At 36.7% G+C, this 12,340-nt stretch overlaps 1 protein-coding gene across 12 annotated transcripts in view; it reads right to left on the bottom strand.

Annotated features, from left to right (window-relative positions):
• Positions 1 to 226: 226 nt before the first annotated feature.
• Positions 227 to 12,340, bottom strand: part of LRRCC1 (leucine rich repeat and coiled-coil centrosomal protein 1) — a 39,353-nt gene continuing 27,239 nt past the window's right edge. For 7 of the 12 annotated variants that reach the window (XM_055286656.2, XM_055286657.2, XM_055286660.2 and 4 more), the window contains 7 exons: positions 10,270 to 10,455; positions 9,338 to 9,512; positions 7,654 to 7,817; positions 7,040 to 7,248; positions 6,808 to 6,945; positions 3,774 to 3,909; positions 227 to 914 (listed from right to left, as the gene is read on the bottom strand). In XM_055286656.2, coding sequence (XP_055142631.1) covers positions 792 to 914; positions 3,774 to 3,909; positions 6,808 to 6,945; positions 7,040 to 7,248; positions 7,654 to 7,817; positions 9,338 to 9,512; positions 10,270 to 10,455 — 1,131 coding nt within the window. In that variant the 3' untranslated portion in view covers positions 227 to 791. The remainder of the gene's footprint in view (positions 915 to 3,773; positions 3,910 to 6,807; positions 6,946 to 7,039; positions 7,249 to 7,653; positions 7,818 to 9,337; positions 9,513 to 10,269; positions 10,456 to 12,340) is intronic. The other 5 variants (XM_055286659.2, XM_063643370.1, XM_063643372.1 and 2 more) reach the window with 2 other exon arrangements.

Genomic DNA, 12,340 nt, shown 5'->3' with positions numbered 1-12,340 from the left:
TATTTTCTTCCTTTTAGAAATAGAAGAGGGCCATAGTACTTAAGACTTTTGTTCTGCATACATAGCATATGATGTGACAAAAGTGAAATAGTAATACAGTAATGAGCTGGTATGGAATGAAATGAATTACTGCTTCCAGTTACATTATCAGAATTTCTTCATATACAGTGATTAGAAGGGAGAATGAAGGTGGAACAGTGGTGTTCCTCTTCAGGAACAGACAATATTTATAAAACCTTAAATGTAATCTTTAATGAAAAGATATATGCATTATAAAAGAAGGGGTTATCATGAGTGATGTGGAGATGGCTACATATACTTTCTTAAGAATGCCACATCTTTTATCATACAGATTTCAAATGTTTTTGGCTACACAAGCACTTTAAAAGAATTGAGCTACATCAATTAAATAACAAATATAATTAGTTCTTCATCATCACAATAAGACAACAATGATTGAAGTATTTTACCTCATATAGTGAAAATACTAATCTTTTCATTCACAAATTTGTAGGCAAATGTGTAATTACCAAACAACGTATAGTACAGAAACAAGAAAAATGTTGTAAGTCTAGTTATGATAGTTTTTTTCTAATAGACAAAATTCTCAACAATTTATTATAAAAAACCTATAAAATTAATACTTGATCAAAAGTCTTTGAAAATATATTCATAATGAAATGTGTAGAAAGAGACATTTTAAAGTCATAGCAGTTACTACTATTACAATATTTAATCATTTTTACAATAGGTCTGCTGGTCCATTTCAATTAAATTCATTCTCAGAACCATCACATATCTTGCTGAATTTCATTTAAAGCAAAAGCAAGTTGCTTAATTTTTGCTTCCATTGTTTTTTTGTTCTTGCATGTTTCTTCCAAAAGTTCACGCATTTCTTTTTCAATTTGATGGACCTAAATCGACATGTAAATTTTACATTTTAATTTCTTAAAGAAAATGTATTTTTAAAATGCATTCTGAACACATTTTGAAATTTGTGATGTATTTAAAGAAATGTCAGTAAAATGTAACTTGCTCAAATGCTAATAGGAAAAATACAGTATTTATACAGTATACAAAGTACTTTCATGCTAAGTAATATATTATCTACTTAGTTTTCATAAACTTGTGAAAAAGACATGGCTCTATAAATATATATATATATACACATATATACATATATACACACTATATACACACACACACATTTATTTATTTATTTTTTGAGATGGAGTCTTGCTCTGTCGCCCAGGCTGGAGTGCAGTGGCGCGATCTCGGCTCGCTGCAAGCTCCGCCTCCCTGGTTCACGCTATTCTCCTGCCTCAGCCTCCCGAGTAGCTGAGACTACAGGCGCCCGCTACCATGCCCAGCTTTTTTTTTTTTTTTTTTTTTTTTTGTATTTTTAGTTGAGATGGGGTTTCACTGTGTTAGCCAGGATGGTCTCGATCTCCTGACCTCATGATCCGCCCATCTCAGCCTCCCAAAGTGCTGGGATTACAGGTGTCAGCCACCATGCCCGGCCAAGACATGGCAATATATTTTACTTAAACCTTACTTAGTATTAACTTATTTAGTATTACCTGTAACCTTATTGAAGGTTTAAACCTTATTTAGTATTACCTGATGTACCCTTGTTAAACACTTGGTAGGTTTTTAGAATTTTGAGATAGGATATTGCTGTCACCCAGGCTGGAGTGCAGTGGTATGATCACAGCTCACCATAGTCCCGAAGTCCTGGGCTCAAGCAATCCTCCCATCTCAGCCTCCTGAGTAGACAGGTCTACAGGCGTGTACCACCATGCCAGGCTAATTAACACATTTTTTTATAGCGACTAGGTCTTGCTATGTTGCCCAGGCTGGTCTTGAACTCCTGGTCCTAAGTGATCCTTCCACCTCAACCTCAGCCTCCTAATAAGTGTTGGGATTACAGGTGTAAGCCTCCATGCCCACCTTACATTTGGTAGCTTTTTTTTTTTTTGAGACAGAGTTTCACTCCTGTTGCCCAGGCTGGAGTGCAATGGTGTGATCTCGGCTCACCACAACCTCTGCCTCCTGGGTTCAAGCAATTCTCCTGCCTTAGCCTCCCAAGTAGCTGGATTACAGGCATGTGCCACCATGCCCGGCTAATCTTGTATTTTTAGTAGAGACGAGGTTTCTCCGTGTTGGTCAGGCTGGTCTCGAACTCCCAACCTCAGGTGATCCACCTGCCTCAGCCTCCCAAAGTGCTGGGCTTACAGGCGTGAACCACTGCGCCTGGCCTGCATTTGGTAGTTTTTAAGTAAAATATTTGGAACATCTGTTCACGTGAAACAAAAAACTGAATTTTGGACAAGTTATATTCTTACTCATTGTGATTATTTCCAAAGACCTCACTCTCTCTTTTTCTTTGCACAGAGTCCTGAGGATAATGTCATTTAAACACACAACCTTGATTATAATTTCTTTTTTCTTTTTTTTGAGACAGGGTCTCGCTCTGTAGTCCAGGCTGGAGTGCAGCGTGACACAATCTTGGTGCACTGAAACCTCTGACTCCTGGGCTAAAGCGATCCTGTGACCGCGGCCTCCCAAATAGCTGCGACTACAGGCATGCACCACCACACCCAGCTAATTTTTGTATTTTTAGTGGAGATGGGGTTTCACCATGTTGGCCAGGCTGGTCTTGAATTCCTTAGCTCAATTGATCCACTAGCCTCAGCCTCCACTGGGATTATAGGCTTGAGCCACTGTGCCCAGCCATATAATTTCTATATGGAGCATTACTTTGCCTTTCTGTTGGTGAACTCTTTTATAGTTGTTGATTTCTGCATCTCCAGTTTTACAGATACCTTAGTTTCTTATTACCACTTCAGAAGCAGGAAAAAAACGGAAATTCATATTATCTCACCAGAGAGGTCACATAAGAATCACCTGTGTAATTAAAAAAATACCCGAGTCTGACTCCAGACTTAGTGAATGAGTCTCTGAGGGGAAGTTCATGAATATGGTGTTTTTTTCTTTTCTTTTTGAGACAGAATCTTGCTTTGTCACCAGGCTGGAGTGCAGTGGCGCAATCTCGGCTCACTGCAAACTCCACCTCCTGGTTCAAGCCATTCTGCCTCAGCCTCCCAAGTAGCTGGAATTACAGGTGCCCACCACCACGCCCAGCTTATTTTTGTATTTTTAGTAGAGAAGGGGTTTCACCATGTTGGCCAGGATGGTCTCGATCTCCTAACCTCATGATCCGCCCGCCTTGGCCTCCCAAAGTGCTGGGATTACATGCGTAAGCCACTGTGCCCGGCCTGAATATGTATTATTAAAAAGCTTCATAGGTGCTTCTGATGTTTCTCTCTGATTTAGCATTACTCTAAACTCATTACTTTATTAATAATATTGAGATAATAAAGTTGATAGTCTTGAACCCTAATACTCTTTGATAACTTTTTCCAAGGTAGTGATGGATTATGTTTAATACCTTCAGATTCTCACCCTGCCTATGTGTAACCAAAGAGACTTCTATCCAAGATTAGATATGAAATTTTTATCCAGAGAGCAGAGAAAGTACACACTAGAATCAAATGTACAAGTTTTGTTTAGAAATTAGAATTATGTTCTACAATTAATCTAAGTATTACCAACGTTTTACCCTGGTTTTAGGATAGTTTTGGTAACATTCTTCATATCTATTTGGTCACGAGATCATGTTGCCTTTTCTCTTCATAATTCTCGAAGATCTAATTTATTTAGCTATAATCATGTAATATACTGATTATTGAAGTGAATTTTACTTACAATACCTTTAAATTTGCAGAATCAATACACTTCTGCTTTTCATTTGCCAGTTGTGCTATTTCAGCTTGATGAGCTTCAACAATTGCATCAACTTGTTTTTTAAAGGCATTATCCATACTATGAAGTTTTTCTATTGCATTCCTTAAAAAAACAAGAACACCCACATATATATGTGTATCTGTGGTGTGAATGTATAGATTAGGATGTTATTTCTTCTCGGGTGGCTCACATTTATACTAATGGAAACGTAACTCAGTATTATGAAAATATCAAAGGCTATTATAGGGTAACTAAAGATATAAGTAGTTCATCATCCAGCAGAATCTATTAGGATAACAATTAGGTTAGGATAATATATCACTAATGTTTTTTACACTTTCATTTTCTGAAAGTTAGAGTACTCTATTTCCCCATTTATTTTGACTCTAGGAGTACAGTTTTTTATTTTATTTTTGAGACAGGGTCTGGCTGTGTCACCCAGGCTAGAGTGCAGTGGCATGGTCATGGCTCAAAGCAACCTCTGGCTCCCAGGTTCAAGTGATTCTCATGCCTCAGCCTCCCAAGTAACTAAGATTACAGGATGTGCACCACCATGGCCCAGCTAATTTTCTGTATTTTTAGTAGAGACAGGGTTTCACTATGTTGGATAGGCTGGTCTTGAACTCCTGGCCTAAAGTGATCTGCCTGCCTCGGCCTCCCACAGTGCTGGGATTACAGAGGTGAGCCACCATTTGGCTTAAGGGTATAGTTTATAAGCACCTTCACAGATGATGACTACTACCAATCTTTTTTCTCCATGTTTTCAAAGTGATAATTTGAGAAGTGCATACTACAGATGGTTTAAGTTTATGAATATGTATTTGTGACTTCCTTACGGTAATGCTTAGTGGACAAAACACATTAAATGGTATTCACAAAATTTTCAGGCTAAAAGTATCCTGGAGGTAAAACAATTCCTTTATATAAATACAAATAATGCTATTTAAAAAGTAACATTCATAAAAAGAGCACATTTTCTGGTTTTGGTACAGCAATCAGTAGTAACTGATTAAACATAAGGAACATGCATCAAAAGTCTTTTTAAAATTGTATGACTTAGTAGCCAAGTGACTAGGGTCAAGTCACAAGCTGAGTTTTTCAACTATAAAACAGGACAATCCTGCCTGTTCTGCCAACCTTACAGGATTACTGTTGGGTTCAAAATAAGATAGAAGAAATCAACCTATAAATTATAAAAAGCTATACAAGTAAAACCTGTTATTATTAATAATAATTGGCTTATTTTATTATAATTCCATTAAATTAAAAAGTATACCAGTCTTAGTCATAAAGACAATTCATGTATAAAATCAGGTCTGCATTTTTATATTAATGGTATGATGAATAATGCAATGGAAAAGTCTGAAGATTGTTAGGTTTCATAATTTTTATTAGTTTTTTTTGGCTAATTATAGAATATGACTTTCTTTTAAACTCTCAAAGACTCCTAATTGTAAATTTGTTACTGGCAGGATAAAAAATTGCAACAGATTACAAGCCAAGGTTCTTGTATTAGTACTTGGTTGAAAGCAAAGTGGAACAGGGTCTTTCAACAGAAAACTGCTATCAACCAAAACTTTCTGCAGTGTAACAACACTTTCCCATTAGACTGAGTCAAAACAAGAAATCAAATTCCAGGTTACATTACATTTGACATAATTAGAACCTATCTTTGAGATTTTTGGGCTATCCATAGCCATGTTATCTGTATCACTCTATCTTCACACGAGAATTAATCATTAAGCTGTGCTACTTAATTTTGAAGGTTCCAACTTTATAACTTATTTTTAACAAGTCTAGTTATATTTTTTAACACAGTAAAAGCTGATTTCCTCTTGAGTATTTTATGGAACCCACATAACAGTGGCAGCCAGGTACACATTTTATTTTCTCTTTAAAATCGGCTCTCAGCCAGGTGTGGTGGCTCACCCCTGTAATCCCAGCACTTTGGCAGGCCGAGGTGGGTGGATCACCTGAGATCAGGAGTTCAAGACCAGACTGGCCAACATGGTGAAACTCAGTCTCTACTAAAAATACAAAAAGTTAGCCGGGCGTGGTGGTGCATGCCTGCAATCCCAGCTACTCGGGAGGCTGAGGCAGGAGAATTGCTTGAACCCAGAAGGTGGAAGTTGCAGTGAGCCCAGATCGTGCCATTGCACTCCAGTCTGGGCAATAAGAGCGAAACTCCGTCTCGGAAAAACAAACAAAAAATTGGCTCTCATCCTCAGCTTGTGCTGGCAACTGCTATCTAACTGTCCTCTAGCCTCCTCAGGAGCTCACTGCCCCTGGTAGTCAACTGGCAGTCTCCTCTAAATTCCACTTTCAACAACTAAAATATCACTAGCTGCTTTTATTCAAACTCAGTTTAAAATGCTCATAGTAATAAAAACAAAATCTTCATACAGCAATTCTTTTTTTTTTTTCTTTTTGAGACAAAGTTTCGCTCTTGTTGCCCAGACTGGAGTGCAATGGTGTGATCTCAGCTCACTGCAACCTCCACCTCCTGGGTTCAAGTGATTCTCCGGCCTCAGCCTCCTGAGTAGCTGGGATTACAGGCACCTGCCACCACGCCTGGCTAATTTTTTCTATTTTTAGTAGAGATGGGGTTTCATTGTGTTGGCCAGGCTAGTCTCGAACTCCTGATCTCAGGTGATCCACCCACCTCGGCCTCCCAAAGTGCTGGGATTGCAGGCGTGAGCCACCGCATGCGGCCTCATATAGCAATTCTTATGTGTCAGGCACTGTTCTAAGAACCAGATAATTCATATAAGCCATATCTATTCACAAATACACACATATATATCAAATGTCAACCTCTTATCTAACATTTAAGGTAGGTGCTACTGCTATCTTCATTTTACAGATGAAATGGAAATAAATTTCTTGGCAAATAACTATGTCCTAAATGATTTTTAGCCCTCCTGTCTTTATACATATTTCACCCATTCCACAGTGTTTACGATTAAGGAGATCTCAAATCCTTTAGAACCTAATGCTTACTTTTGTAGTTCAATACTTTTGTCTCTTTCCGCTTTAAGTTTCTTTTCCCTGTTTTCAAATTTTTCTTTCACTTCTTTTACTTGTGTTTCAAGATGACATAGAAGTTCTCCTTTATCATGCCACTTCTGATTCAGTGTACTAATAAGAGAAGTAATTTGAAAAATAAATTGGGTTTATTAAATTATTAAGCCACATTTTATTTCTCAGTGGGAAATACTGTGCTATATAATACCTGTAAGCTTTTCTGATTTCTTCAAGTTCTACTTCCTTTCCTTTCAACTGTTGTTTTAGTTTTTCTTTTCTTTCATTGTGCCTTTCCAACTTCTCAAGTACCTCATCCAGTTGTGAAGATTTTTCATCAAGTTGTTCTTGAGTGCATTTTTCTATTTCTGTTATCTTTTCTTGTAATCTTTTGATGTGTTCATCTTTTTCTTGTAAACACTTCAAAAAAAAAATTGGTACTTTGTTTTTATTAACTTTAAATGCTTCATATTCTGGTTAATTAGATATGGTTTAATTTATCCTTTAAAATAATATTTTAAACATATAAAATGTTCATTTTCTTGTGATTCCTAACCCTTAATTGACACTGGGTATTTCCAGTTATTCCAAAGGCCATAATAAGATTCTCCATTAAATTCTGAAGTATAAAGTTACTCCAAGTTAATAAATATCATGTAGAACTTTTTAAGAGCAAAGGGACAAATATTATAAAAAGAAATGCAGGTATCTACCCTAAATTTTACAACAGTTGGAAAACACTGAAAAACAGCTTTTGGATACTTTGATCCAAAGATTTTCAAACCTGCCATTTGCTCTTTAACCAAAATAAAATGTCAAACTTACATCTTTTAATTTTCTAATAGTTTCAGTTTGGTCATCTATGATTTTGCACTTTATTCTTAATGCATCACTATCACTTTCATTTGTCTTTCGCAGACATTCATTCTCTCTAGATAAATTCTCAATTTGAGCCTCCAATTTTCCACGATTTTGTGCTAGAGAAGATCCTAAGAAACAAAAATCATCAATTATTACAAACTCTGAAACACCTTGGGGGTTTGTATCTTATTAAACTCTAACAAACTGTAATATAACAATAATAAAAAAACTAAATAAAGAAACATAGGTTATAATAGTACAATATGAAGAGGAAAAGGGAAGCAAACAGAAAGGCCTCTTAAACACTTGTGGTTATTTCAAAACTTGAAACTACAAATAAAGGTGAGAACAAGTAACTCAGATATGTAATATTAATTCATGTTATGACATTCAAACAAACAAAAGCATATTAAAAATTCCTACAGAGAATGAACAAATAAGCAATGCTCCATTAAGACCAAATATCTTGGCTGGGCGCAGCTGCTCACTCCTGTAATCCTGGCACTTTAGGAAGCTGAGGTGGGCAGATCACTTGAGGTCAGGAGTTTGAAACCAGACTGGCCAACATGGTGAAACCCTGTCTCTATTAAAAATACAAAAAAATTAGCCAGGCATGGTGGCTCATGCCTGTAATCCCAGCTATTGGGGAGGATGAGGCAGGAGAACTGCTTGAACCCGGGAGGTAGAGTTGTAGTGAGCCGAGATCACACCACTGCACTTTAGCCTGGGAAACAGAGTGAGACTCGTCTCAAAAGAAAAAGACCAAATATCTAGCTATTCATAATTTTAAAGGTATCTGTGAGTGCAAACAAAACAAAACAAAACAAAAAACAAAAACCAGTATATATCTCTTGCTTTACAATGATTGGAAAGGGAATGAGACTGAGGATTTACTAAAAAATAGTTTTCATTTATATAATATTTTAATTTGTGCATGCACAATGTTGCATATATCAGAAAAGAAAATTAAATGTGTATACTGTACAAATAACTTAAAATAACTGTATAAGAATTATTTTTGGCCGCGTGCGGTGGCTCACGCCTGTAATCCCAGCACTTTGGGAGGCCAAGATGGGTGGATCACCTGAGGTCAGGAGTTTGAGACCAGCCTGGCCAACATGGTTAAACCCCGTCTCTACTAAAAATACAAAAATTAGCCAGGTGTGGTGGCACATGGCTGTAATCCCAGCTACTCGGGAGGCTGAGGCAGGATAATCACCTGAACCCAGAAGCCAGAGGTTGCAGTAAGCCAAGAATGCGCTATTGCACTCCAGCCTGGGCAACAAGAGCAAAACTCTGTCTCAAAAAAAAAAAAAAAAAAAAAAAAAAAAGAATTATTTTCAACAATATATCTAGATGTGGCTTTGTAAAAGCACACATGGTTCAGAATAGTAGTCAAATTATCATGGGAAAAAAAAATTTAAAAAATCAGAGCCATAACTTCTTCATTAGTATAATAAACTATTTCTCATTTCCTAAGAGGTCTTCATTCCCCTGTAGCTGGCAAATGCCTACTTATCCTTCCAGATAAAGGGTCACCTTTTTTCTTGGCATCTTTAGGCAGAGTTGAGTCTTTTTCTCTCCAATACCCAGATTTGCTCATTTATAAGAATAAGCTATTTTCCCTTTGAAAATCTGAGAATTTTACCTTGTTGTGCCAGCTCATGTCCCCATACTTTTCTTTCTGTCCTTAAACCAAATATTAGTGATTCCTTGGCTGCTAGCTCAGAAATAAGCTGGACTTTTTCGTGCTTGAGAAGTTCTATTTGAATACTCTTCTGCTTGTCATCTTCAATTAAAATTTCAAGGGTATTGATTTGATTCTGTATATTCCCCCCCCCCAAAAATAAGAATTATTATAGTAAGTGCTTTATTTTCTATTTTTCCATCTTATAATGAGAAAAAATGTTATTTAAGCAAATACAAGTAAACATTACCAAATTTTACACCAGAAGTTTTAGTTTTACTAAAGACAAATGTAGGTCATGAAATAAACAGTCGAATTTAAGAGACCACTCCTTTACACAATCTGAATTTTATTCTAAAATTGTTAAAGAGAAACTATACCTGTAATACTCAAAATTTTTCACCAAGCATTTATATCAATAGTGTTAAAGGTCATTTTCCAGAAATAAATTTGGGTAAAATAGCATTAATGTTTAAAATTGAGACAACAGCAATAAAGACATTAATTTAATGATTATTACATCTAAGTATATCTAAAAACTACCAGCATCACCACCACAAAATTAATACCAGCAATCCAAGTGGTGCTTCCCAAACTTTAACCATTTGAGTATCACTTCCACAATTTTTGCTGTATCACTATACTACTGGCACCTATTGAATTGAACATGTTTCTTAAAACTAATTTACTTATTTTACCTAATTGCTATCTCATGAGCAATACAATTTGTGAAATCATGAGCTTAATTTCTTTAGTTATACTATTTTTCTTATATGCAATATATAATTAGTATCATTTAAAAGTTCCTTTCGTGTACTTCCTAAAATTATCACAACCCACTTGAGAAAATAATATAAAAAAATTAAAAAAAATATAGTGTTGCAAAGTCTTACCTGTAAATTTGCTGCTGTTTCTTGTTTCAATTTAGAAACTTCTTCCAGTTTTGTTTTTTGTTCCTTTACCATACAGGTCAGATCTTTAATTAAAGAGGAAGACTCATTTTCTTTTCGTTGAGCCCAAATAAGAGCATGTTTGCTCTTTGCTAACTCAGTTGCAACATTTTCAAAACCATCTTTAACCTATATTCCAAAATTGTATTATAAATAGCAGTTCTCCAAATAATTAGAAAATATTTGCTTCTGGAAATAGTATCACAGTTTTAGCAAAAGAATAAGATTTAAAGATAATCTGTTTCAATCTACTAATTTACAGGGGATGAAACAGAGACCCAGGATGATTATTATGTATTTGGCTACAGTGACCCAGGGAATTAGTGTCAAATCTAGAGCCAGAAATCATTTATTTGGGCTGGGCATGGTGGCTGATGCCTGTAATCCCAGCACTTTGGGAGGCCGAGGAGGGCAGATCACTTGAGATCAGGAGTTTGAGACCAGCCTGGCCAAAATGGTGAAACCGCATCTCTACTAAAAATACAAAAATTAGCCGGGTGTGGTGGTGCACGCCTGTAAAATCCCAGCTACTTGGGAGGCTGAGGCAGGAGAATCGCTTGAATCCGGGAGGAGGAGGTTGCAGTGAGCCGAGATAGCACCACTGCACTCCAGCCTCGGTGGCCAGATATTACTCTAGCACTGAAATGCATCAATGAATACCACAGATTAAAATCTTTGCTTTTGTAAAGCTTAAATTCTAGGTGGCAGGCACTGACAATATAACAACAAGCATAATAAATTATACATCATGTTAGATGATACTATATGCTTGGGTAAAAGGTTAGAAGGATGTGAAGTGTGTGAAGTGTTGGGAGATGTGGGTTCAATTTTAACTGGCATAATCACTGAGAACGCAACAATGGAGCAATGACTGGAAGGAGGTAGGAATGGAGCCATGCAAATGTGTGGGAAAGGAGTGTTCTAGGCAGGAATGTGCCTGAGACATTGGAGGAATAGGAAGAAGCCTGTTGTCACTGGAGTGGCGTAAATGAACGGGAAGGTAGTAGGAGATGAACTCAGAGGGTTAGATTGTGAAGTGTTTTGACCACTTCTCTGAATAAAATGAAGGGACAACGGAGGTCTTTGAGGAGAGGAGTCATATTACCAAACAGGTATTTTAAAAGAACATTCTAGCTGCTGTGTTTGGCATAAACAGAGCGCGGGGCTAGGGGAAGGATAGAGGCAGGAAGATTAACTTGAAAGCTCTTCATATAATACAAGATAATGTGACATACCAGAGCGGCTGTGTTAGAGGTGGTAAGAAATGGCCACGTGTATATTTTTTAAATAATGGTGACAGAATCTCTTGAGGTACTGAATGTGTAATGTCAGAGAAAGAGTAATCAACAATGACTTTGTTTTTGGCTTAAGCACCTAGAAGGATGGAGTTGTCTTTAACTGGGACAGGAGAAATGTCAAAGTAATTTTGGGGGTAAAACTAGCAGTGAAGTAGAATATGTTAAATAGGTGGTTAGACATAGAAGTTTAAAATTCTTGCAAAACGTCCAGGCTGGAGATATAATGATGCTGGAAGAGTTTACCAAGAGAATGAGTGTGTATAGAAAAGAAAAGGAATTTAAGGGCTGAAAACTTAGGCACTGCAATAATGAAACTGTGGAAAAAGAGAAACAAAGAGACTGAAAAGAAGTGACATAATGGAAAGCCAAGAAAACCAAGAAATGCAGTGTGCTGGAAACCAAGCAAAGAAAGAGTATGGAAGAGGAGAGAGCTATCAACCCTGTCTAATCCTGCACCTAGGTCAAATCAGATGAGGACAAATTTGACTCACAACTTTCATAGTGTGGATATTGCTGGTGGCTTTGATAGCACAATGCTAGTAGAGCAATAGAGATAAAAGCCAGATGAGAGCAGGTTGGAGAAGAGAGAAGTAGAGAAATCAAAGACAGCAAATGTACAATTCTGAGATGTTCTGTTGTAAATGGAAGCAGAGAAACAACATAGTAGTCAAACGAAGAAATGGAATCAAGAGAGTTTTCTTAAGATAAGAGAAATC

The sequence above is a fragment of the Symphalangus syndactylus genome, chromosome 7 (assembly GCF_028878055.3).
Source record: "Symphalangus syndactylus isolate Jambi chromosome 7, NHGRI_mSymSyn1-v2.1_pri, whole genome shotgun sequence".
Lineage (NCBI taxonomy): Eukaryota > Metazoa > Chordata > Mammalia > Primates > Hylobatidae > Symphalangus > Symphalangus syndactylus.
The sequence above is the reverse complement of the archived record's forward strand: the minus strand, read 5'-3'. Positions and strand labels throughout refer to the sequence as shown.